Source organism: Lycium barbarum, chromosome 6, assembly GCF_019175385.1.
Source record: "Lycium barbarum isolate Lr01 chromosome 6, ASM1917538v2, whole genome shotgun sequence".
In the NCBI taxonomy this organism is placed as follows: Eukaryota; Viridiplantae; Streptophyta; class Magnoliopsida; order Solanales; family Solanaceae; genus Lycium; species Lycium barbarum.
Window position 1 is genome coordinate 4,309,995 of NC_083342.1, and position 27,806 is coordinate 4,337,800.

General features: G+C 36.4%; 2 protein-coding genes and 1 long non-coding RNA gene across 11 annotated transcripts; 2 read left to right on the plus strand and 1 right to left on the minus strand.

The window, feature by feature from the left end:
• Positions 1–720: 720 nt before the first annotated feature.
• On the minus strand, positions 721–17,854 carry LOC132600530 (pentatricopeptide repeat-containing protein At5g39680). Of its 9 annotated transcripts, none has more exons than XM_060313755.1 (12): positions 17,740–17,854; positions 13,883–16,170; positions 11,462–11,573; positions 11,026–11,305; positions 10,506–10,948; positions 10,145–10,211; positions 9,331–9,516; positions 8,659–8,796; positions 7,530–7,639; positions 2,970–3,068; positions 2,238–2,422; positions 721–1,120 (listed from the first exon to the last, which is right to left on the minus strand). In XM_060313755.1, the coding sequence occupies exon 2, from the start codon at positions 16,080–16,082 to the stop codon at positions 13,956–13,958; it is 2,127 nt and encodes a 708-aa protein (XP_060169738.1). In that variant the 5' UTR covers positions 16,083–16,170; positions 17,740–17,854; the 3' UTR covers positions 721–1,120; positions 2,238–2,422; positions 2,970–3,068; positions 7,530–7,639; positions 8,659–8,796; positions 9,331–9,516; positions 10,145–10,211; positions 10,506–10,948; positions 11,026–11,305; positions 11,462–11,573; positions 13,883–13,955. The 9 variants fall into 9 exon arrangements, with proteins under 9 accessions (XP_060169738.1, XP_060169740.1, XP_060169735.1 ...); XM_060313757.1 differs by having other exon boundaries at positions 8,659–8,793; positions 11,026–11,322; XM_060313752.1 differs by having other exon boundaries at positions 11,026–11,322.
• LOC132600316 (pre-mRNA-processing-splicing factor 8A-like) lies at positions 10,567–11,806 on the plus strand. Its single transcript, XM_060313383.1, has 2 exons — positions 10,567–11,103; positions 11,153–11,806. Exons 1-2 carry the CDS (start codon positions 10,567–10,569, stop codon positions 11,804–11,806), a joined length of 1,191 nt encoding a protein of 396 aa, XP_060169366.1.
• A 2,109-nt stretch (positions 17,855–19,963) lies between the features above and the next one.
• Positions 19,964–22,654, plus strand: LOC132600535 (uncharacterized). The gene is made up of 2 exons (XR_009567222.1): positions 19,964–20,042; positions 21,822–22,654. It is a non-coding gene; the product is annotated as an uncharacterized LOC132600535 (long non-coding RNA).
• Positions 22,655–27,806: the final 5,152 nt, after the last annotated feature.

Below are 27,806 nucleotides of genomic sequence, written 5' to 3' on the forward strand. Positions count from 1 at the left end.
AACATTACAACAGAATTAATCAACATAGTACTGCTTTAATATATATTATTATCAACTATGTCTTACATTGTCATTCAACGACTTCTCTTATAGAATTAACTCCAGGTGCGCAAAAGAAGATAATTATTAGTAGGGGAAAGAAAAGGAAAGGGAAACAATTAAATGAGATCTCATTGCTTTATTTGCACTTCTAATGGTAAGGAGAATATGAAAAAATTTATCTTCAAGGTGAGGGTGCATATAGGCTCCACACTCAACGCCTGAAACGGAAAAAGAAAATGAGTTTAAATACTATGCATTAACGATGTAAAATATATTTACACAATCATATTACTTGAAAGACAACTAACTAGTCAATTGTAACACATATTGATGTAGAAGTGTTAAGCAACCTTCCACAACCGGATAAAGTGCAGTAATAGTGTGAATTTTTTCATACCATTAGTATATAAAACTTAAATCCAAGGGAGAAGGAGATTAAAAAAAGTAGAAAAGAACTCAAAGTTGAAGGCAGTCTACTTTCGCATACTTGTGAAATGCCAAAGGTACATATTATAAGCCACATGAAACTAACGCATACTTACTCGATCTGTCAAATCTCCATACTAAATGTATAAATAAATAAATCCCAAAATCGAACTCTTGAAGATTTGTTCTACCATCCATGAAGCCCTAAGAAGAAGAAAGAGGAGATTATAAAGTTAAGTAGCACATTGGACGAGAGAATGCGAAAATATACATATTTGTCCCTGGGAAGCTCTGCAGAAGAACTTTCCTTGCTTCAACTGCAATTCCGTCAAGCTCCCAAAAAATGTTTATGACAAAAGAGAAGGTGCGTTGCAATAGAAAGCAATGCAAGGAAAGTTTTATGAAATAGTATTGAACATCTTCTCATACTCATTATTTTTTAAGATGAAAAGTACACCGGGAAAATGGAAGTTTTGAATGCTAAATTACAATAACATACTAAATTCTATGTGTTTATGCTATCTCCTATCATTCCCAGAAAGACAAATACGTAGATAAAGCAAAACAGCGGCCACACAGTTGGTAGATGAGTAGCTTCACCAGATGTATGTTTGTCTCAGGCCCCAATATAGCTTAACCATGCCGAGCAAAGCTGCACCAAAGATTTATGATGATAAAAGGCAATAATCATACTTAATAGAAACGTCGATGCGGTAAATTAGACAAGATATTTTGTAATCATCTTCACATTTATCAAGATGAATTATTTCAAGAAATACTAAAGGGAAGGATATCTGCGGAAAGGAAACACAAATATTTTTTTCGAGCAAACATCTTGCATCGTAGTCTTGGTTGCTGCTGTTTGTCAAGGAAAAAGTGCTGCTTACTTGGCTTTGAACATAATCAATGGAAGAAACATGGATTCTTAACAGAGGGAAAGGCATAATTTTCTGAACTTATTTTTCAACAGTTAGAAATAAGATAACAGCATTTTACTAATATTAAACAGAAAGGCCAAACATATTCCTCTCTACCGAAATAGTGTGAATTTGATTAAACTAGAAGGGCACGAGCACGGGCCCAACATATTACATTTAAAAATGACATCAATTTTTTGATGCTTTGCATAGTATAAAAGATATACATTACCACAAATATGCACATTTGCGGATATATTAATGCAAAAGTGTGTCCAATAAGTACTTTGTTTAGCAGTCTACACTGGAAAATGCCTTCGTAATAGGCATTTCAGCTATCAAAAACAAATTAACACCAGAAACGACTAATAAAGCTGCTCAATTAATCCTCAGTTCTTAGACCAGGCTAATCCGAGAATTGTACTCATAGTGACACTCGGGCCAGGTTTTGTGAGGACTATATCAGAAACACTATGAGGGAAGCATCTGCAACAACTATTCCAACTTCAGCTTTCTTTTAAAACAGGTGCATCGTTCACCAGTGATGCAATATATATGCTTTCTATCTACTTGTAAATGTCTCACAATTTCATACCGTGGTCTACATGCCAATTAATTTATGGGTCAAGAGGAGAAATGCAAGACTACGTATTAAACAAAAATGTTAAGAAACTACGAAAGACTGCAGAAAGGATACTTTAAAAGCCTGCTAGCCTAAATATTGCATTCATCGGCATCTAGAAATTATTACCACTTTAAAATTAATCCAAATTAATATCCACCTAACATTTAAACTGAAGGAAAAGGAAGAAGAATATTAATCATCGAATTATCTAGAGAATAAAACCTTACCCCGAAAAAACACCAGCAAAACCACCTGCTTTTTCAATCAGCTTATCAACGGTTCTTATAATATCACTGACACATAAGCCAGATAATACCAAAAAGCATGCAGAACAATGTGATGTATCGACTGAGCAAAGGCAGGTGAGTCTTCCCTTCATTGTAGCCTCATTTATACTGCGTCAAACATCAACCTGAAAATGACAATGGTTAAATGAAACTGACGTCTTATGTATTGCTCAATAGCTCTTCAATGATTTTGGAAAATTTCACCCAATTGAGCATGTATAGCATATTTTTTCACAGTAGCAGGATCACTATAACTGATGACATTGAGTTCACCGCCGTAGAACTCAACAGTTAAACCTACTTGTTCAACACTATACTTCGATTCTGCCCTTCTAAAAGGAACATTGTCTCTAACAATTCCATCGCCGTCTACCAAAACGACCGGAAATGTTTCAAAAAAGGTAGAAATACGACGTACAAAAAGTTCACGCCCTTCTTTATCTCTAAAGATAGGGTGTCCTAACCATCGAACCGCTACACCTATAACATTTGTTTTCTCAGCAGACAGGCATATGTGTTCGCATGTGTGCACACACGCACACAGAGATAGCGCCTTCATTTCAACTGTTTAGTATCTAAAGTCGAGATATGAACATTGCAGAAAAAGCAAAAAACAATGCAAAATTTTGAGCTGTTCATTTCCAAAATAGCAGCAGAAATAAATCATCTTACTTGTTGTGCAAAGTATGTACTCATGGTCTCTGGAGAGTTCTATGATAGATCCCCGGCGTACTTAAATTTCATCTTTAAACTGGGAAGTAAACGTGCAGACTGCAGTTGCAAAAGGCATTTCAGGCTATAAAAGAGTTGGAAGGACGCATAAACCAAGGATTGAGAAACAATAAAGCTCCATTTTGAAATAATATCTTGTGTTAACTTGTTAGCAGCTCAATAACACTATTCACGAAAAAATGTGTTGTATGTGAAGTTGACAGATAATTGACCACAGTTAGGCAAAAGAGTCCAGTAACGTTCAAGACTGTGATATTGCAAAGCATTAAATTTAAAAGGTAACTTGGCGGGCTTGTTGTTATCCCAAGGAGACGTTTCGGATACCTTCAAGAAGCAAGTAAGCACCACTCAACTAAAAGAAAATGAAATTGAGAGAAAAGCGAAAAATAAATATCAGTGAGTTATAAAGTAGAAGGTACATATATAGCATTTCAGTTGGTTTGGTTTGGTTTGGTTTGTGATTCAGCTAATTTAATGTATCATATGTTTTGCTCCAACATATACAGATATGACTACCATCTTGCAGGGTGCACACACTAAATATGCCATCAAATGATGCAGTAATGAATATATTTAGGTAGAACAAGGCTGTCTGAGTGGAGCAAGACAGCACAAGGCAATCTGGGAATTCAAAAGCAGAAAGTGTTAAGCCAACTAGCTAAGTTGGAGGAAATACAAGAACAGAGAGCTTTAGAGGAAGAAGAGATAGCCTCCAGGCTAGCTCTCACCATGGAATTTGAAGATATAGCCAGAAAAGAAGAGACAAAATGGAGGCAAAGATCGAGGGCAACCTGGCTAAAACAAGGGGATAGGAACACTAGTTTTTTTCACAGAACAGCTAATGCTCATAGAAGAAGCAACACAATTGACAAGCTGAGGGTTAGAGGAGAAACAATAACTGATCCAATAGAGGTGCAAGAGGAAATTGTTGATTACTATGAGAAATTGTATACTGAGACAGAGGACTGGAGACCACAATTAGACATGAGAGACTGCCCCATGATTGAAGATGCTGACAATAACCTCCTGCAAGCACCATTTGAAGCTCAAGAAATTCTGGACAGCATAAAAGCTTGTGCAGGTGACAAAGCACCAGGCCCGGATGGATTTACCATGGCATTTTTCAGTCAGTGCTGGGAAATCATCAGCCCAGACCTAGTTGCAGCTTTTCAGAATTTCCATAGAGAAGGAATCTTTGAAAGGAGCCTCAATGCCACTTTTGTGGCACTCATTCCAAAGAAGAAAGGAGCAGTGGAGTTAAATGATTTCAGACCAATCAGCCTGATAGGGGGGGTTTACAAGATCATAGCTAAACTACTAGCTGAAAGACTGAAAAAAGTTATTCACAAGCTAGTGGATAGACAGCAGATGGCCTTTATCAAAGGCAGACAGATCATGGATGCAGTGCTGATTGCAAATGAATGTGTGGAGTCTAGACAGAGAAGCCAGAAACCAGGAATTCTATGTAAGCTAGATATACAGAAAGCATATGATCACTTGAATTGGAATTTTCTTGTTCAAATGCTACAGAAGATGGGTTTTGGTGCCAGATGGATTAGATGGATAAAGCAATGCATTAGTACAGTCAGATTCTCTGTCTTGATTAACAGAACCCCAAATGGCTTTTTTCCCTCTCAGAGGGGTTTGAGACAGGGAGACCCCTTATCCCCATTTCTCTTCATCTTAGCAATGGAAGGTTTGAGTAACATGATTCAAACAGCAAAGGTAAAAGGTTGGGTCAGGGGATTTCAGGTGGACAACAGATTAGTAAATAACTTGGAAGTAACTCATTTGCAATATGCAGATGATACATTGGTTTTTTGTGAGGCAGTGGAAGAACAGATACTGGTTCTGAGGGTCATCTTCATCATATTTGAAGCTGTATCAGGGCTACATATCAACTGGGGGAAAAGCTTCATTTATCCCATCAATGAAGTAACAGATTTGGAAAGTTTGGCAGAAAAGTTGGGAGGTAAAGTAGGAGAACTTCCAACAACATATCTAGGCATGTCTTTGGGAGCAAAAAGCAAGTCTAAGGGAATATGGAATGGGGTGGTGGAGAAGTGTGAGAAGAGATTAACAAACTGGAAAAGTCAATATCTCTCCTTGGGAGGAAGACTAACTTTGGTCAACAGTGTGCTTGATGCTTTACCTTCTTACATGATGTCAGTCTTCCCTGCTCCAGTGAGTGTGATAAAAAGAATTGATGCCTTAAGAAGGAATTTTTTCTGGCAGGGTAATGAAGACAAGAAAAAGTTCCATCTGGTCAATTGGGAGGAAGCAACAGTGAACAAGAAAGAAGGAGGTGTGGGGATCAGAGACATGAAAATGCAGAACAGAAGTTTGATGATGAAATGGTTATGGAAATTTGCAACAACTGGCAATATGCTATGGAAGGAGGTCATCTCTGCAAAGTATGGTATGGAGAATAGCTGGATGACAAATGTGGTGACAATACCATATGGTTGTAGTGTATGGAGAACAATCAGAAATCTATGGCCTTTAGTCATAAACAGATCCAGGTTCAAAGTTGGCAACGGCCTGAAAGTTTCCTTCTGGGATGACAAGTGGATTGGTCATGAACCTCTAAAGCAACTCTATCCAGATCTATACACATTATGCCTTCAACAACAAGCTAAAGTTGCTGAATTATGGACAGGACAAGGTTGGAATTTACACCTCAGAAGACATTTAAATGACTGGGAAATGGAAAGAATAGCGGCCTTCTACTCCATAGTTGATCAATTCAATAGTATAACAGGAGAAAGAGATACTATGGTTTGGAAGATAGACAACAAAGGTTTGTTCACTGTAAATTCTGCTTACAGAGACCTGAACACATCAAACAACCAGGAGGTAGGATGGCCATGGAAGATGATATGGAAAACTAAAATACCTTACAAGGTAAATTGTTTTTCCTGGCTATTGGCAAAGGAAGTAGTGTTGACTCATGAGAATTTAAACAAGAGGGGGTTCCAGTTGTGCTCTAGATGCTATTTATGTGGGGAACAAGCAGAAACAATCAACCATCTTTTTTTACACTGCAAATGGGCAGATCAGTTATGGAAGATATTCATCAGTCTGAGGAAGATCAGGTGGGTGAAACCAGGGAGCATTAAAGGAGTTCTTAGCTGCTGGAACAGAGACGGCAATGCTGCAAGACAGGAAGAGAGATGGAAAATTGTCCCAGCATGTATTTGGTGGACAGCATGGAAAGAAAGAAATCAGAGATGTTTTGAGGGCAAACAAAGTGACCTACAGAAGTTTAAAATGAATTGTTTAGCTCTATACTATTTTTGGTGTAAACAGGAAGTTTTAGGTCAAACTGAAGATATTTTTGATGTTTTAGATTACTTGTAAGGAAGAATATAGATAGGAGATCAAGCTGTAAGGTGTAACATTTTGAAAGGGGGACTACATTCTTTTTGATGTAGTATACCTGTGGATATATAGTTAACTGTTACCATTATCAAAAAAAAAGGCTGTCTGAGTATTCTTTGGTATTTGTTACTTTGTTTTTGTTGTAGGAAACTGGAAATACTCTCTATGAATTAGAATACGCTTATGAGTATTGTTTTTGCTTGTGGTACAAACGTCCACATACAGTATATGTATTCTTTCATATACATCTGCATTTCCAGCCGGTTGAGAAAGCATCCCAGTTTTGGTTTGGTGTCTTTTAATTTTTCTCATTAGTAGCAATCACATGACTATTTCTCTGACGGCCTAAAGTAGTAACGAAAAGCGACCCGAATCCCTCCCAGCCCAAGTCAACTTGATCTCTTCAATGTTGATTATTAACAACAGTCACCAGCCAAAATGAGGAATAACCATACAATAAATATCACGTGACCTTAAAGAAAAATACTCAAACCTTTAAGCAAAAGACCAATATAACAAGTTCTGGAACCAAAAAGAAACGATATTATTCAGAATGTTAACCTGTCCTTTGTCACTTCATGCAACACGTACCTAGAGGCATAGGAAGTGAGAACCATTCCGCAAATATTGAAATTAACGGTTTAAATGTAAGAACTGAAGTGAAAATTGCTACTCAAAAGTTAAGGGAAACTGCAAAATACATATTTGGAGGGGTTGTACATGTGAATACCTTCATTGGCTAAAAACCCACTTTCCTTGTCTACTGGTGAGATTTTCGATCTAGTCGGTACATTTTTTGGCAAACATTTTCTCCAACAGATAAGAAAGTATGAGATACAGTTTCCAAACTATTTGTACTTGAATCAAATGAAAGCAAAAAACCTTCATCTCTAACACGGAAGCATGATTCAATTGGATTTAATTAGCAAATTCTAAAGGTATAAATAGATGAAACTTAAAAATATAACAAATTGAACAAATCAAAATAATCACCAAGTAAATATAAACTATACAAATGTACTATAAATGATAAAGTATGCATAATTATTTTTTAATATATCATCATATCAGAGGCATCAAGGAATTTTTTCTGGATGATAAATCTAAAAAAATCCTTACCTCCTCTGCATCAAGTATGGTAGTATCTCAGACAACATCATACACAAGAAGCCCCGTGAACATGTGGTGTTATCAGTTAACTCCCTTCTGCAAAGATTCTCTTGTCATAACTGTAGAGAAACCAAATAAAGGCGGAGTTATATACTTGATTCTTCTTGAAAACAGTACAATCAACTCTTTAAGTTCACATATTTTTAGCAATTTTTTTTTATCTTACCACTGAAATCATGGGTTGGTAAATTATGACATGCATGTAAAATATCCATCACAAAATCATTCAAAAGAATAAGCAAACAAAGGTATACCAACCAGATCCTCACTACTAATCGGAAAGTGAAAGAACTAAGGAGTAAGGAAAAAACATATCCATTTGGGAAAAATCAAGGAGTGGAAGCCTGAAAGAGTTTCGAGACTGTAGCAGCAACATTACAACATTGGAAATCAAAAAATGAATTTAACTCCAGCCAATTGAGAAAAGGCTACCTGAGGAACCATTAGTGAGAAAAATTCCATTTTCTTTAGTTCTAACTTTTCGGCCAAGACTTCCGCAGTTCTCATAATGGTTAGATGAAAGAGATTGAAACCCCTCTTTGCCTTTGGTAACAGAAGGGACACGTGTTTGCCCTTGGAAGAAGAAGGGACAAGTGCTTTATCACGAAAATAAATTCAGTTGAAATACCAAAATTGTCCCTGTTGAAATACCAAAATTGTCCCTGTTCATCCCAAGTTGATATTACACCTTACGTTGCTTTTTGTACAAGTTTTTAAAGCTGTGTCCGTCCCATCAACTGCCATTTCTATATAAGTAGAAATGATAAAGAGAGGAAAAACTACAGAGAAGATACTACATATGCCCATATGAGAATGACAGCTGGAAAGGAAAAGTGAGGAAGTGTATCTATGAACTGTTTTACAATTAGAGCATACAGCTTTTTTTCATTCGTTTTCTTGGTAAAAACTGGAAAAGAAGAAATTTAAAACTACTTCTGTAAGTACCTGCACAGTGATGGTGTCTGAAGGGGAGAAACATTTAGATTAGATGCTCTTAAGGGAGAAAAAATGTTTTAAGGAAGGATAAAAAACTGCAACTATTCAATAGTGTATTGCAAGAGTTATTTAGTATCCTTACCTTATTTATTAAGCACCGGTGTTAAATGAAGAAGAACTGATTCTATTAAGTAAAGCTTGCATGTTCATATGCATGCGTGCTTTTGTGCGAGCACAAAGAACTTTGAGAAACTTATGCAGATACCACGTCAAATTTCTGCTGCAAAATAAGAAAACGTCTGTATCAGATAATAAGACAATGCCTTGCAAGCGCTTGCAACTGATTAACAACAAAATTGGCAGAAGTCACAATATTAATGATGCATAATTGGAAGTGCTTTAAATAGCATGTAAGACCATTTTTTATTATTATTGTTTTTTTGCGGATAAGTAATGTGAAGACCAAAATCATTTCAGCCAAGTTAGTTAAATGCATAAAGATACCTAATTGTATGAGGAAGTCAATAAAAATTCACCTTTGCTGAAGTAAAAGAAAATCAAGGAAAGAGATTAGAAGTAACGGGGAAAAAATATCAAAATTTCAGGGAAATAAAGATATGAATTTAAAGAAGGAAATCATTTCCTTCAAAGTTACTCATGTAAAAGAGCTGTTTATTATGAGAAATTGATGGCAAATACACTTCCTGGCTTCAAGAAAATTAAGTGAAAGAAATTAACAGAGGAGTCAAGAAAACCATGAAAGCAACAAATTGGCAGGATAGTAGATTTTCACAAAAAAAAGCATGTGAACTACCTTTGGTTTTTTACTTTCGGTGGAATTGGCAAGCATGAGAAGCCGAAAGTGATTGATAGAAGAAGATTAGATCGTTAAAAGCCTGTATGAAATATTCTCGATAAGTTGATATGGTGATGCAACATGGCTCTTGTCCAATACCGTGTCTCAGCCTTGTCAGGATTTCAGAAAACGGGAAAGCAGAAACTGATCACAGAAGGAAGAGTAATCAATGTAAAAGTACTCGAATTTGCCATTAGAAGCATTGGCAAAACTGCAGCTCCAACACTGTATCAGTTGCACTGTATTTTAATTAGATGAAACGTTAGAAACCATGGGGCCTTTATGTATGGCGCAGGAACACCTGCTTTGCTTAGAGATTCGACATAAATGCACATGTTAACAAACTCTTTTTTTTTTTTTTTTTTGGTTGAGAATTTCGGCCCTGCCTTATCAACAGTGGACACTCCTAAATACCTTAAGAGACCAAAACTAATACAAATGAACTTGGAAAGGGAAAAAGTAACAGTAAGGAAAACTAACTTCAAACATAGGTAATTCCATTGTAGATTATCATTTCAATCTGTAGGTTCCTAGGACATGTTTAATACGCCAGAAAGAAGGCCTACGACACACAAAGAACCGACGATTCATATATGTAAGCAGTGATACCTGTTTGACTAAGGTAAAACGACAGTGGTACAAAAAGTGTGTAGGCTATAACTTCGAGAAGAAAAGGCACAAATAGACCAGGAAAAACGAAAGTGGATTCAGATAACTATAATCCAGCAGAACTACTACAATATATATCAGTGTAACAGAAGGTAAAAGTTACCTTCCATTGGCTGAGGACCTTCAACAGCAAAATCTGAATTAGGAACAAGCATCTCGTCTTTTTTTGGCTGCCCAAAGAAAAAAAAAAGCAACTTAAATAAGATATTCGATCTAACAATACCTTGCGCTTCTGATTAACCTAATCCCTAGAATTTCACCATTGCCACATTTAAGTCAAGACGTTTACATAAAACCTCACACCGCCATTGCTTGTAAATGAAAATTCATCACTTATCCAACCCAATAAATATAAAAACTCTACCAAACTATACGAAGATCGTTTTCAAAGTTAAAACCAAACATCCACAAGAAAGTGAATTTGTCCTGTAAGAAGTGCACTACACGCGGGTGAGAGTAAATACAGCATTCTCCAGGCTCATCCTCAACCTGCGTGCACTCCACGTGAACAATGAAAAGGCTAAGATGTTACTCAAGCCTGACAAGTCGGTCGTCACAGAGCCTCGCCACATCTGGCCTTCACTTACAGATGACCAGTGGATGAAGGTTGAGGTAGCGCTTAGAGATCTCATTCTCTCAGACTATGCAAAAAAGAACAGTGTCAATACATCAGCATTGACACAGTCTGAGATCCGTGACATTATACTTGGAGCTGATATAACTCCTCCATCGCAGCAGCGCCAACAGAAAGCTGAGATTGAGAAACAGGCCAAGGAAGGAAGTCAACTGACTGCTGTTACCACAAAGACCACTGATGTCCATGGTGATGAGTTGATTGTTACTACAAAAAGTCCCTATGAGCAAGCTGCCTTTGGCTCTAAAACAGATTGGCGTGTCAGAGCAATTTCTGCCACAAATCTCTATCTCCGTGAGAACCACATATATGTAAATTCAGAGGACATAAAGGAGACTGGATATACTTACAACATGCCGAAATTTTTTCTGAAGAAGTTCATCTGCACTGCTGATCTGCGAACACAAACTGCTGGTTACTTGTATGCCGTAAGTCCACCAGATAATCCCCAGGTGAAATAAATCCGATGTATTGCAGTGCCTCCACAGTGGGGGACACATCAGCAGGTGCATCTACCTTCAGGTCTTCCATGATTTTCTCACTGACTTGGAGCCTTTGGGATGGATGCATACACAACCAAATGAGCTTTCTCAGTTATCGCCACAGGATGTTACTTCACATGCTCGGATCCTGGAGAATAACAAACACTGGGATGGAGACAAGTGCATTATATTGACAAGCAGTTTCACACCGGGGTCTTGTTCGTTAACTGCATATAAGTTGACGCCTACTGGGTATGAATGGGGACGTGCTAACAAAGATACAGGAAGCAACAGTCATGGTTACCTGCCGACTCATTACGAGAAGGTCCAGATGCTCTTGAGTGACCGATTCCTTGGCTTTTACATGACACCTGATAATTGTCCATGGAATTACAACTTCTTGGGAGTGAAGCACACTGTTAGCATGAAGTACGGAGTGGAGTTAGGTACACCTCAGGAGTACTACAATGAGGATCACAGACCAACACATTTCCTGGAATACAGCAATATGGAGGAAGGCGACACTGTTGAGGCAGATCGGGAGGATACATTACATAATATACTGCTATTACTACTATATAGAAGAGCTACACTGTATCTTGATGCTTCTCAATGGGATTTTTTTTCCGATTATGTAGCTTTCCTGTGAAATTTTCTACATCTTTAACTATAACTTTTCACAGCATCACCATTTTCTCTTTCTCTTTTGCAGTTTTTGTTGGTAATGGGAGTTTGATAGATATTTTCCTATTTTCTAACTCGTAATCCTTATTTACTTGCTAGAAATTTTGACATGGATATTGTCACATTTTTTAACTATCAATCTGTAAGTGATTGAAAGCAGGAGCTTAGTGCACCGGGCTGCCCTTTTTATTTAATCTGCAGTAATGTGGCCTTTTTAACTCTTGGCATTCTTTATTTGAACATCTCATCCAAACAGCTATGAGATTTACTACTTTGGATAATGCAGGTCTGAGATTAGAAGTTTGTTCCTACAAATACAATTGGCATGCTGGTTCTATGCTCTAATTTTTTCTCCTAAAAGGTTGTATCAGTGTTTTTTGCTTCTTGCTTAGGGATATTGCTTAAATTATCTTGCAGAGTTTGGCGGTAGATGCTTAAAATGATTTGAAAGTTTTTATGGAACATCATATTGGCTTATCTTGACGAAGCGCAAGGTTCTCTCCTCTTTATTTGTCAAGCTACAAATTTGATCCATTGTTGGTACTTAATCAGATTACTAGATTGTTTATTTTGTTGAAAAAGCATAGATAACCAGAAACTGCACTAAAACTATTAGATACCCATATAAATTACAAATTCTCTTATATTAACATGTAAAAGAGTACTTCTAACATGTTATTCTAATAGCATGTTGTTTGAATATCAGGAAGCAAAGTATAAATATTCAAGTACATATAAGAGTTACCCTTATCATGTCCACTAGAAGTAAAGAAAACAAAGGAAAAGGAAGGCGCAAGAAATGAGAGGGGTAACATTTATATTTGGATAGTTAGCACTTTTAGATGGCTAGGGAAAATGCTTAAGATTTTGATGGGGTCTGGAATGCAGCATAAATTTACCTAACACTTTCATGCTTTGGTTGGTATTTTTCAAAGGCAGATGTACTGTCCAGAATAACGATATGGCTTTTGTTTTACATTGTTGCAGCGCAGCTAACAAATCTAGTGGTAGAAAGAGAAGAATTGTGGCACATTCAGTGAATTGTATGATGCTCGCACATCAAACCTGACTATTATTTTCTGCTGAACAACTTGGTTTTGACCTACTTCTCTCAGAGAAAGAAAGCTCGCTTTCACCAAGCCATGGTCACATTCATCTCAAACCAAGTATTTTGAACTTCTGTCATTATATATATATATATATATATATATATATATATATATATATATATATATATAATTCGCAGTGTTAGCAATCAATAATTATGGACACAAGCCAAACAGTTTGGATGGATTTATATTTACTGGTGGAAGCACTTTCAGCTGACAAGACCAAGCTCTTTGGCAATATAATTAGACTAAGAAAATAATCCTAATTGTATAAATATCCTGCTGTAAACTTTGCACATTTTTTTACAGTGTTTATTTTTGTAAACTGTTAGAACGTTTCATTTTTATTGCTTCATTATTTTCTTCAATAGTTCTTGAATCCTGACTAAGTTTACTGATGACTTGATTCAGTGTTTGTTCTTGATAATGTGAAACAGGATAAATGTTGAGTAAGGATAGTGAATGGATGTGCTTTAGAAGGAGATTTTTTCTGTTGCCTTCTTAATTTGTGTGTGAGAAGTTTCACTTTGTGTTCTTATTTTCTGCGTGATAAGCTTTAACTGTGGATACTAAACTCTTGACTGTTCGATCAACTTCTTGTTGAGGTGCTGTTTAGAAAAAAGAAACATTTGACCAGCTTGCTATTGAACTGTTGTTGTTGTTTTTTTTTTTTTTTTTTTTTTTTTTTAATATATATACTTCAATTGCTCTTCATTTATAACAGTCATTTCATCCTTTCCATTCCTTTCATTCATTTAAACTTTGAAATTTCTTGCGTTGTACAAAGCACCACTTGTAGAAGAATGATGATTTTATTGAGAATTAAGTGTAATAAAATGCATCAGATAGACCACCACTGTTCTAACATGTATAAGTTATTCAAGCTCACTACTCTGGTTGGCTTGAGAATATAAATATGTAAGTTTGCATACTGATTTTAGGTAACAGCAGGAAAAATTCTCCTTTGACCCCTTGTAAGAAACTACATGCCAATCTTGTGATGTTTCACCAGTAATCTGCACACGAACAGGACCCATATTGAAAACTATGGAACCGATTGACATCTCTTACAACTATCACTCTCATGGTGACCTTCGAGATAAGCTTCAAAGCAGAATGGCAATCATCACATATTCTGAGATTCTTAATAATATGAATTGGCGCTTGGGAAGGTGTTTTCATGAGAGCATATGCTACAGCCAGCTTTTCGCTGTGGTAACTAAGATAACCCTCTTGTTGTTCTTGCTCAACGTCATGCAGGACAGAAGCCGTGTCTGGAACATAACCCAATGGTTTTATTTCAGCCAACAATTTTCTCACCTTCTCATGGATTTGAGCGGTCTCTGGGTGTTGAGTGTCATCAGAAACGAACACATGAGTTTCATTTCTTATTTCAGTCCAGCTCAATCCAGGTTCTTTTTTTATGTTCCTTTCTCTTAATAACTTCCGAATCTTTGCTACACCATCCCACCTTTTCACCTTGGCATGCATATTGGACAACAAGATATAGGTTCCCACATCGTTGGGGTTCAATTGCAACAAATGGTCTGCCACTCTCTTTCCTAAATCATAATTGCGGTGGACGTTGCAAGCATTAAGCAAAGTACGCCACGCAATAACATCCCATGTGATTGGCGTCGTCCTCATGAAACTCTCAGCCTCATAAAGTTTTCCAGCTTTACCTAAGAGCCCTACAACACAGGTATAGTGCTCTAACCCAGGTTCAAGGCCAATCTCCCTCATTAGATGCTGCAAGTAGTAAAATCCTTCTTCTATCCTACCCAAATGTCCACAAGCCAAAAGAACCCCGATAAAGGTGACATAGTTTGGTTGTTCTTTGGCAGCTAACATGTCCTGAAACACATACAATGCATCCTCACCAAGCCCATGATGAGAGAAACCTGTTATTATCAAATTCCAAGTAACAGTATCTCGACATATCATGTTTGAAAATAAAGCCCTGGCGGCTTCAATTTGGCCACTCCTAAAATACATATTGATCAAAGCATTCCCAACTACAACAAAAGCTCTATGTCCTGTCTTCTCAACACGTGCATGTAATGTTTTCCCGCACCCAAGTGCTGATAGACCCGCACAGGAATTCAACAACACTGCAAAAGTGTATCCATTTGGCTCAACATCCTGAAGTTCCATTTGTAAGAACAGTTTCAGGGCTTCCTCAAAACACTCATTTTGGAAATTTGCAGCCAAAATTGTCGTCCAAGACACCACATTATGGTCAGGATAAGAATAAAAAATATATCTTGCACTTAAAATTTCACCACACTTTCCATACATGTCCATGATTGCACTACTTAAGAACACATCAAGCTGAAGACCAGACTTCAGCATTCTGCAGTGAACTTGCTGACCCAATTTCAAATCCTTGAGACGAGCACAAAGACCAAATACATTCACATAACTAATGCTGTCCCCCACTGAGCCCTCAGCCAACATCCTTGAGAAGACATCCAATGCTTCATTTGTATACCCATGATCCAAGAGCCCCTTCAGAACAGAATTATAAGTAATGTTGTCTAATCCAGGAATAAACTTCAAGATTTCCAGAACCCCTTCCATATCTGAAGACACTGTATACAAGGATAGAAGAGCATTCTTCACATATTGATGAAACACCAGTCCTGATTTCAACACTAACGCATGACACTGCCGCCCTTCGTGTAGCAAACCACCGCTGGAACAAGAAGAAAGTACGGTAGACAAGACATACTCATTTGGGAATAAATTATCCAGTGAAATCATGTCTTTGAACAATTTGGGTACTTCCCAAGTTAACCCATTGTGCAAATACCCTGCCATTAAAATGCTCCAAGAAACTACATTTCGTTGCTGCAATCTGTTGAATACCTGACGAGCAACAGCAAGTTGTCCACACCTTGAGTAGAGATTAATGAGACAATTATTTTGAATTACGTGGTCTTCTGACGCATGATTAGACACAATAAGAAGCGCATGAACAACTTTTCCCAATTTCAAGTTGCCATCATCAGCTAACTTTTTCACCAACTTTACAGCATACTCTATGGAAAAGAGACTCTGGGAGTTCAGTTGGGATAGAGAAGACGCACTAACATGCAGAAGAGCGCGCTGGACATTGCTCGTCAAAAACATAGTCAGGTCTCACTATAGTTTTGTTTGTAGAGTAAAACAGCTCCAGGCACTTAAAGGGTATGTTCACGGGACAAAAAGAATGCTAGTTCTGAAAACATAAGAAAAGGCATGCTTAAGTTAAGATGTACTGTTTAAAATTATATAGAAAAACATGTGCAAGAAACATGTATTCAAGTTACTTTGTCATGCATTTGAAACCAAGACTCTTCTCGTATATCAGTTACATAGTGCAGTACGAGTTTCTTCTTTCTTCACCCCCCCCCCCCCCCCCCCCCCAACCAAAACACAAAATCCTCGGACACAGGACACTCATAGCTTTTCATTCAACAATAACTAGACCTCAATCCCAAGTAAGTTAGTGTTTATGGACTATCAAAAGGAAAGGTTTGATTAGCGAACTTGAAGAAAACTTCAATGCACAAAGAAGATGATAATTTTTTCTGTCATTCCATTAAATGATAAGAGCAATACTAGTTTCCATCAGAGTCCAATCAGACACTCATAATAATAAACTCTTGCCACGTTTCAGAATTAACAGCCAGAGACCAATGAACTTCAAGATTTGAACTTTTCAAGTCAATTTGTAACTAAAAAGTTTAAAAATTCAATGTAGAGTCTAAAGACAGAACATTTGATGATTTTTGTAACAATAGATTATGTAATTTCAATCTCTTTCCAAATGCACAACCAAGAAAGAGGGCTCTAGCGTCATGAAAGCCACTATAGCGATAAAGGGCAGCTCAGTGCACTAAGCTCCCGCTATGCGCGGGGTCTAGGGAAGGGCCGGACCTCAAGGGTCTATTGTACGCAGCCTTACCCTGCATTTCTGCAAGAGGTTGTTTCCACGGCTCGAACTCATGACCTCCTGGTCACATGACTGGTAACAACTTTACCAGTTATGCCAAGGCCCCCTTCTAAAAATAAGAACAAGAATCATATAGCTCAGAGTCAATCAACGGCTCATCGCATTACCCACTCCATTCAGACAGAATCAGCAGGGTGGGAGCAGGATTGCATATCAGTAATTAGTAAAATGCAAGTGAAAGACCAGGTATGGTATACAGTGACCAGTGGCGGAGCCAGGAAGTGGCTAGGGGGTTCACCCTGTATACAAGGTTAAAATTATTTTTTATCTACATATAGTAGATGTTGAACCCCTTGACTTCTTCATTTGTTTACTCCTTTATATTTTTGAACCCCCTTAGTGAAAATACTGACTCCGCCCGTATACACCGACTTTTTCCCTACTCCTCTACTAACAAATGATCACCTAGTGCACCCGTCTAGATATATTTTATGACCGAAAAATGGATAATGTGTCCGCCACTCTACCCTTCTCATGGTGCAGGGCTCGAACCTGTGACCTAAGTCACAAGTCCCTCAACATAAACTAAGCTCTGGGAGCTAAGCTAGAATTTCAAATCTTATACTTGTTAAAGAAAAAAAAAAACAAAAAAACTTAGTATACCCATGACAAACTTGAGCATGGAAAGAAAATAGGAACAAGTGTAATAAACTTGTAAACATGACAAGAAAAAGAACATCACATGGCATTATAACCCAAGTTACTAAAATTTGAGCTTAACTCATCACAAAAAGGGAAAGGGGTCTTGGTTAGAAGCAAAAAGTAGAGATACGAAGAGATGGAATGGCATACCTTGTAGAAAATTTATCTCTGCAACATTGTTTAGCAGGAACATAAACGAGTGATGGACTTGCCTCAGTTGGGAAGAAGAGAGTTTAAAGAGAAGAAGAAATAAAATACGGAAAAGGGTCAAAATTATAACTGAACTTTGAAAAATAGTTCATCCATACCCTTCGTTATATTTTAGGGTCAATTATACCTTTACAGTTATACTACGGGGTCAATTATACCCTTATGTCTAACGGCAGCCACGTGGCATCATCTCAGCCCTTCAAAATTATTTTACCCACTAAAATAACTCAAAACGACCCGAATTTTTTTTTCCAGCAAAAATAATAGGGAATTATTTTTCCAGAAAAAATATAAAAATAATTTCGTATTATTTTTGCTGGAAAAAAAAAATTCGGGTCGTTTTGAGTTATTTTAGTGGGTAAAAAATTATTTGAGGGTAAAATAATTTTGAAGGGCTGAGATGATGCCACGTGGCAGCCGTTAGACATAAGGGTATAATTGACCCCATAGTATAACTGTAAGGGTATAATTGGCCCTAAAGTATAACGAAGGGTATGAATGAACTATTTTTCAAAGTTCAGGGATAATTTTGGCCCTTTTCCGAATAAAATATGGGTACATACATATATATTGGGATTGTATGTAATATTAAAATAGTAATAATCATAAAAAAGCATTAAACTTTTGACAAATTCAAAAAAGGATATTCTACTAATAATAGTAATGAACCTAAAATAAAAATTTATAAACATCTAAGTTAGCAAATGAGTATTATATATTAATATAAATAAGTATTAAATAGATGGCGGATTGATGAATGGTGGGATAAACAGGAGATCTGCACTATCAAATACTTGGTATAAGTTATCAACAATTGAATAGGTACAATATAATTATACATTTGATTAATTAGGACTAAAGATTATAACAAGAACTATACACTATCACAATATAATTAAATGTTAGGCCTAATGCATATGCAGCCCCATGAACTTGTCCTTTTTTTTCATTTTGGCACCTCAACTAAGTGTTGTTCCTATTGAACCTCTGAACTCGTCCTCAAGTGTGTCTATCAAACACAATCTGACTTGCATAGTATTATATCTTTAATGTAGCAATATGCTAATATATATTATAATTTAATTATGTCATTTTTTAGCATAGATTAGTAGCAATTGAGAGGGAAAAAAGAGTAAGCTCTTAATTAAGCTGACAGTGAAAGAGCAGAACCAGCAGAAACCGACACATCCATGACCTAAAAAATAGTTTACGACACATCTAAAATATTACTTTACCTTCATTATCACAATTTATTTTTTGCTTCTAATAAAAATCATATTTAAAGGGTTTGATAGACACACTTGAGGACGAGTTCAGGATTCAATAGGAACAACAGTTAGTTGATGTGCCAAAAAAAAAAAAAAAACAAGTTTAGGGGGCTGCATATGCATTAAGCCTAAATATTATAATGCTTATAACATGATCAAGTGAACTTGGTAGACTATTTGGGGTTTGGGCCCCAAAATTGAGAAAAAGAACAGAAAATAGACAAGATGAACCCAAGTAGAGAGGGTGCATTCAAGTATCTGTTGCTACATTAACTTCTTATATGACACTCCTGTTCGTGTACCACAACTATTATTTTGCTAAGAAAAGAAAAAATAGACATATGTGACAGAATAGGTAATTTTTAGTCATAGATTCTGGTCTTGACATTCTAGTTGAAGCTTTGATTTGGATTTTCTTTGTCCAGCTTCTTCCTGAATAATAATGCTTAAGAAACTTCTCAATGCTCATCAAACAAAATTAACTTAGTGACGCATCTTGTGATGAAATTAAAAGCTAAAAACTAATTGGTCTTTTTCAATTTGCCTCAGAGGGTATTAGAACTTTTTTTTGCGCGGATTGCCCTTCATTTGGGGTGGTCTTTAATTTTTGCCCTTCAAATTAGTTTGCCTTCGCCTGATACCCGAGATTGTGGGTTCAAATCCAGCTTAATAAAAAAAAAATCACAAGGTAGAAGGCAGAATTAAATTCTACCTCGGGCAGAATTTTGCAAATCTATCCATGCAAATTCTGAAGTAGTGAAGTCATACTTTTATCTCGGGAAGCTTGAAGAGGCTGATAGTTTTCTGAAGAACCAAGAGAAATCGTTGTGTCTAATGGGAAGGTGGTTTCTGTATTGGGGAACATATATTTATCCTCTTATACATATAGGTGTTAGCTTTGCAGTAGTGGACTCAAGAATTTAGAAGCTATTGTTCCTCTTGCTGTAAACAATACGTGAGCTCTTGTGCTTTAAGGTGAGTGCGCTTTCTGCTTTATGATCTTCCCTTTTTAAACAAGCACCTATCATTTGTTAAGTTGTTATAAAAAGCTTATTCCTAGGTTATACATGTATTATACTTATCATTACTAAAAAAAAAAAAAATGTTATACATGTATTTTCTATTAACTAAATGTAGCACCTATCAGTTGAACTACAGGCCATTATCTTTTTATGGAACTTACAAAATCATATACCTACTGATATTTTTGAAAATATTCTGGGATGAAATCTGAAAGGAAAATGAAATAGCAATAACTGACGAAGAAAACACAATTATGGTCTCTGACTGCATTAGCTAGTTAGTAGCCGTGGCCTGTGATAAATGAGAAAGATGGCAGGTATCACGCAAGGCGGGAACTTTTATTTAAGGTTGTACCTTTGAGTCTGTAGGACCTTAAGTTTGCTAGGACTGCTGTGTCAACACTAAGTTGCGCCATTTAAGGAGAGCCCGAGTTATGGTATGTGAAGTAACAACACACATGGCTCACTGCTTTAGCTTAGCCATTTTACAGGGCCAAATAGATCAAGCTTGGACCAACTTGGTCTCCACTCAGATCTTGGGTAGTTGAGTTGGGATTTGGTGGCTCAACTGACTCATTCAGGCTTACAATATCCAAACCCAACTTCAACTTCTAAATACCTTTTAACTTAACTTCAAATACTACTTTTTTTAAATGTTAACCGATTCATGTCCAAAGTCCTACTAGATATTGTCCTTGTTATCATTACTCTTTTTGAAGCTTCTTGAAGTGTTTTGGTTGGTCAGTCTTTGGTCAATCCTTCCTAGCAAAGTGCTTGTGTTTGTTGTTATTTTTATTTTTCATTTTGGAGAAAGGTGTTACTAGTTATTCTTGTGCAATATGAGATTTAAGCAAGCATGGTGTTTTTGGAGGTTTAGTCCTTTGCCCGACCCGTTGGAAGTAAATTTATTTAATGTCTTGACTTCTTTTGATAAGCTCCTAGTATGAGAAAGTTACTGCAGTTTTAGTAACCATTGTACCCTTCTGAAAAAGAAGATAAAAGATATGCAACAAAACTGTATACTGAGTAAGCGGATAATCGGATAATATTATCCCCGTTCTTGTGACTTTATGAGGCACAATTATCTGCATCTTCTGTTTGTGTTTATAGTGAAAATTTTATGGGTTTTGAGATTCTAATAATCTACTTTGAATTACTAATTCCGTAAGGTCTGATCCATCAGCCAAAAAGGAATTGTAAGGTTGCTCCATTATGATTGTAATGGTTTCATTTTGGGTCCTGCAAGCAGTGATATCCTCTAGATTCAAATAAGGTGCTAGGTCTAGTTTTCTCTAGGTTCTACCCGAAGGGGAACACAATCAGCTGAGTTTCTTCGATCCAGTGTGATCTTTTAATGTGCATTTAGAACCAGTCTGGCTGCAATATGTGCTATTACCTATCCTGGAAATATTGTGAGGCCTCATCTCGGCATCTTACTAAGTTTGATTAAAGGCGTACAAACTGAGCTGACTATGGTCCTTGTTTCCAGTTGTTTCAGACTGTGGTTTGCTCCTGTGTAGCCTCTGGTTTGTTTGTTCAGCCATTAAGTTTAAATGCTTTTGTACCCCATCTCCACCTCCCTTGTTTGACTACTCATCTTCATTGCATTTTTCTGATTCCTGGTATATCTCTCAGCAAGTAATGCAAAATTTTGTGCTGCCACCCTAAGAAAAAGTTGATGATAAAGAACATTTTGCTTTCCATTTCAAGATGTTCGCCCTTTACTATGCAGGCAGCTGGAAATGCAGCATTTCAATCAGGAAAGCATCCAGAAGCTGTTAAGCATTATACTGCCGCAGTATCATGTAATTGTGATGCGTCCTTTCACAGCAATCTGTTTCTACAATCGCGCTGCTGCATGCCCAGCTATGGGCCAAATTTCAGACGCCATTGCAGATTGCAGCCTGGCAATTGCCCTTGATGGGAATTATGCAAGGTATGGTTCCAAATTGATCTTTCGGTGCAGCTATTGAATGCAATTTCTTTCTTGGGCCTACTTTCTTTGTGGTAGTCCTTGGAGGGAGAACCTTTTGATTACCCATCTTTTGTCTTCTAACATAAACTCCCTCAAATGCTCAGAAGGAAACGAGAAAACGGTTTCCTCTGGTAGTTTATTATTCCAGAAGTTGAAAGCTTGTACTGTTCAAAGTTGTTGATATGCTTTTGCCTTTTTCTCTTTTTTTTTTTTTTTTTTGATGAAATAAGTAGTTCCATTAAGACGCATCAAGGAGATGCTGAAATTACATATGGGAACACAAAAATAACGATAGCTCCTGTACAAAAAGGCCTATTCTAAAGTCAGAGAGCTAACAAAGTCCAAGAGCTGCACGGAACTGTTTAAAATAGTAAGATTGTTGCAACAAAATAAATTAAGAAGACACTTAGCCTTTCGGGAATGTGTCAGAGTTGAGATTCCATCAAAACATCTGCGGTTTCTCCCAGTCCAAACAAACCAAAAAATACTTGCAGGGATCTTGATCCAGTTTTTCTTGAGGTCCTATCAACTATCCAATATCCATGAGCACCAACTTTTATAGGCATTTTTAACTTAGCTGGGGTGACCCAGGTGAGTCCAAAAAGAGAGTAGAACATATTCCATAAGTCATTAGCAACTGAACAGCGGAGGAAGAGGTGACTAATACTTTCTGTCTTTCTGAAGTGTTCGAGCACTTGTAGCACCTGTTCACAAGCTGAATACTTCTTCTGCTCAGGTTATCTTTAGTTAAACATGCCTCATTCAGACCTGTACTGGCAAAACAAATGATCTTTGTTGGAAGCTTTTTATTCCAGATAAGTTTCCAGGACCAAGACTCAATGATCTGATTCTGCACACAAAATTGAATGTAACCTGCTTTTACACAAAATTGACTGAATCACCCCAAAGTAGTCTGTCAAATGCTTCTTCTTCGGGGTGAAATTAGCAACCCTCCTCAGTAAATCTAGGAGATCCTGTCCCTGATGAAAGAATAAAAACAAATCTAACTCAAGATCTTCTCCCAATAAGAGGAATTATAATGTGTAGCAGGTGTTATCTATGTGAGAAGGAAGTAGAATCAACAAATCACATACTGATTAATTGCGTTTTTCCTGGCAATTTTGGACTATTGTGTCATGTTTATCTGGAGTGCACTGGGTGATGCCTAGAAGCAGAGTCTATTGTCAAGCTGGCGCACAGAAGATTGGATGTAGCAGAAAGAAAACGTGGAGAAAGGAAACAGATAACAGTTGTAAAGTATAATTGCTTAGAAAATCTGTTTGATGGGTGTAAGAAGAGGACAGTAGAGCACTTATCAGAGATTTTAGACTTCTTCGATTCTTTGATATGAGTGTGTTTAACTGCTATATGGTGACCTCATGTACTGTTGTAATTTTGTATTTTGCCATACCATCTACTTGCCCTAATAATATTTTCTTATCTTACTAAAAAGAAAAAAGATATCCGAGAAGCTTGTCTTTTCTTATCTTATTAAAAAGAAAAATGATATCCGAGCAGCTTGTCATTTCCCTGAATCTTCTTGTGCAGTTGTCTTTCATGCTCGTATCTACACGCATGGAAGTCACCCCCTATAACCTCCAACTCTTGGTTTGGGGGGGGGGGGGGGGTGTTATAACAGGTTCCCAGCTGACTAAGTAAAATTTCATTGCCCCATCGACTGTGTCCCATGGAAAGCTCCTGTCTATTCATTCCTGTTTCCCTGTAGAGACATGAAATAAGTGGGAATACCTGATCTGGTGCTCTTAATTAACACTTCTTTTCTCTCCCTTGTGACACACGTCTTCTCCGCCAACCTGTAAGTCTTTTCTCTGCCCTTTCTGACGTTATGATGTGTCTTATTTTGATGAGCCAAACGACAAACCGCTATAAATTTTAAGTTTTTGGCAGAGCTTCAATCCTGCAATTGAGCACCTGTGCAAGACTATCAATATTGTCTGCTTCAGCCACAGGGCAATCTCACACTTCCTGAGATCGATTTTGAGATCGACACTACTTGAAACCAAATAAGCACGTCTCAAGGCTTTCTTCGGCATCAACAAACTATTAGTGTCATCTGCGAATAACAAGTGTATAACTCTCACAATGTCTTGACCCCTAAAAGTTGTAGAGGAACTCCTCAGGTATTCACTAGTCACAACTCTATCCATCAATCTCTTCTCGTTCCATAACCAGTATAAACAACATGGAAGTAATGATCCCAGACCTCTCGAGCTACCAAAAAATTCACAGGCTGCCTTTAGCTAGGATCGAGCATCTGACTGTAGTTATGCAGAATCTAATCCACTTACTTCTTAGGTCCATGAAATTTCATAAATCCCGATTGAGACATGATTGTACGTTTTCTCGAGGTCTAGCTTGCATAATATACCAGGTTCTCCTAGTTTTTTTTAGATGATAAAGACGGTTATTTGTGTAAAATGAAGGGTTAGTTTTGTTTATATGGAGGCTTTTGTCTATAATAATTGTGAAGTTTGTACTTCTCTAGGACTTGTTTCAGATGATCTCTTTTCTCTCTATTTTTCCGGTTTGTACATTACTATGAAGAATATAGCCATAAGTTGACCTTTATAAAAAAAAAATAGCCATAAGTTGGCCTTAAGCAGAATTTTTTTTCTCATTCGCTTCATGAAGTTCGAGTTACTGCTTCAGGGATGGTAGTTTTATTGTTTCTCTCATATGCACTGGCTGGTTAATCACAATAGTTGTTCATACAGTATTAAATGTTACCCAAGAACTTTGCCTGACTACACTGAATTTTTTTTGTGACGTAGTACATTGAATTTTTCAGTTTGGCAGCGTTTTTCTAGTTAAGAAGTGCCCATAGCAATTTTGCAGAGTTAGTTACCTTATATTAGGGTACAGTGTATCTTCGGTTAAATATTTTGCACGAAGTTTGAGAACAAAGGACTTTCGAAACTTTTGGTGTAAAATATTTCATAGTTCAAAGTTGAAGTATGGTTTTTTCTCTGGGACAGACCAAACAGAAAGTATGACGCATAAATTGGGATAGAGGGAGTATTATTTTCGAGTTTTCATCCTAAGTGAATCAACACATCAATTTATCAAAGTTGGTTTGAATCCAAATTTCATTTTGTACAATCTTTTTAATTTTCCTTGAACACCCTAAATTACTATCATACCATGGGCCACCAAGACAGTTTTCTTGTGACTCATCTCATCTTTATGTTGTTTCACCTTCAATACTGCTGGATTAAATGTCCCACTGCTGACATTTCTCATTTTCACACCATTTCAACATGTACATGCTGCCTTAGAATACTAAAGGCAAATCTATATATATATATAATATAAAGCTAGGCATAAACAATTTTATGAGACACCTCTCTATGACTTCCATTGACATTTATCTTTTTTTTTTTTTGACATTTTCTCAATTTATTTTGCATTCTTTGATTCATTTCTACTGCTAAATAATGGATGAAGCAGCATAAAGCCCAACTAAATGGAGCAATCAAATGCAATTAAGTCCAATTAAATGATAAGCCTAAATCATCCCACGTAGCAGCCCATTTTTCAGGTTTTTGCCTTTTGAACTCTCCCCTAATTAATAGATTTCTAATAAAGGCTTGATAATTGAAAAAAAAAAAAAAAAACTGAAATAATCATCAAAATGGGGGAGTCTCAATGCGTCTATTCAACTACCGGTATAAGCTATAATCAATATTATATATTTATCATGCACCATTATTTCTTCTCCATATCCAAAACTCACAGAACCTAAAACCTTAAAAAATTATTTTCATGGTGGAATTAGTCTTGGCTTGATTTCGAGTGCTTTAAATTGTGTCTGCTGAACTGGAAGTTCAAACAATAATTGCTGAGTTTTTTTTTCGCGTTCACAAAAAGCTTCAGTCTTCAAACTTTTTTCCTTTATTACTTGTGTTGTCTCCTCGCTCAAGTCTCAATGATGGAGGTTTTGAGATAGTAAAAGTAATTACTAGGAGGAAGAAACATATTTGTTTTTTGATGAAACGTTTATAGTAAAACCTGGAGAAGAAAATGAGAATGGACCACTGTAAAAAAAAAAAGTCAAGGAGATGAACAAAGAGAGGGAGTAAAAAGCCATTGTAGAAGAGGCATAAGGAAAACTCTAATTTTCTACTACAACAACAATAACCCAGTGAAATCTCACAACGTGGAGTCTGGAGAGGGTAGAGTGTACGCAGACTTTACTTCTACCAAGATAGGACGGCTGTTTCCGAAAGACTCTCGGCTCAGAAAACTCCAATTTTTTATATATACAAATTCATTCCATCGGAAGAAATCTAGATGCAGGGTAGTTCTTGATTTCGTATCTCCGCAAATTTATCTTTCCATCGATACTTTTAACCAAATACTTATAACTTTAGTTATTATACTTCTAATCAAACTTTGAGCAAGACAAAGGAAACATATTTTTTTAGGAATGCCTAATTTAATTTCTTTTGGAGAGAATATGGCCGATTGCTCTTGCAAAGAAGCCTAAAGAGGAAGAGGAACGTGGAAGAGAGAACTAGGGAGGAGTTCGAGCCTAGGGAATTGACTTTCTTATTCTTAAAATTTGTAAATAAAAAATCTTGTATAAATATAAAGATGGTCATAAGAAATATGATGTTGGTGTCTCTCATGGAGTAGAAATTCTAATTATATCTTTCCTTCTTAATTTTTTTCCCGGTGTTTCTTCTTATTTCGCTTAATTTTCCCCTCATGTTTATGTCACACTTTAAAGTTTAGAAGTAATGCAAAGTCATATATAGTTTCTATTCCCAACAACGTCACTCATAGTTGACCGTGAATAAAATTTAAATCAACTACTTAGAAAATTTAAATTAATGAACGAGTACACATAATTGACATTGAATGAAATTTAAATCAACATACCGGGAAAGGGAATGTCCCCAAAAACATTCATATCATAGTCATTGTAAGGTGATATGGATATCATATTGGTGAATAGCGCGCGGAAGAGACAAACAATTTGAGATGACTTTCCTTTGAAGGAATAATACAGGATGAATACTTCAGAATTAAAATTTAAGAGATCACATCAATTATTTTGCTGACAAAGAGATGATAATTATGTTGCTGAGTTTAGATGTCGTTAAGATCATTTTCTTGTTATATTGAACATTCGCAAGTGAATCTGAAATGTTAAAATAGAGTACGATAAAAGATCACAAAAATATGATAATCATGAATATATATTTCATACTTAAATTCAAATGTTTTCACAATTCTTTTGTCACATAACTTTATAGAGGATGATAAACTACGAAAATAGTAATGAGTAAAACTTGATTTTTCCTTTTAAAAAATTTGATATTAATATGCAATTATGTTTTTTTACGACTCCGCGAAGCGCGGACATATATACTAATTAATAATAATTAGTTACTATCTCGTGATAGAATTTCTCTATCATTAATTAGAAATTTTGAGTTCGAGCTTTAAAAATGAAAAAAGTGTATATATATAGGATGCATTTTCTCTTTTAATTATCTCTATGCGGCGTAAATCTGAATTAGTCAGGACCCAAAAACGGATATTAGATGTTGGGGTGGGGAAAAAGAACTTGTCGCACCCAATACTTACATCAAATTGGATAATTAATTATGAGATTTACAAATTAAAGTTAGCATATAGATTACCTAATTATGATTACATATCATATCTAATTTTATAAAATTATATGCAAGATACATATCCAAAACACCAAGACAT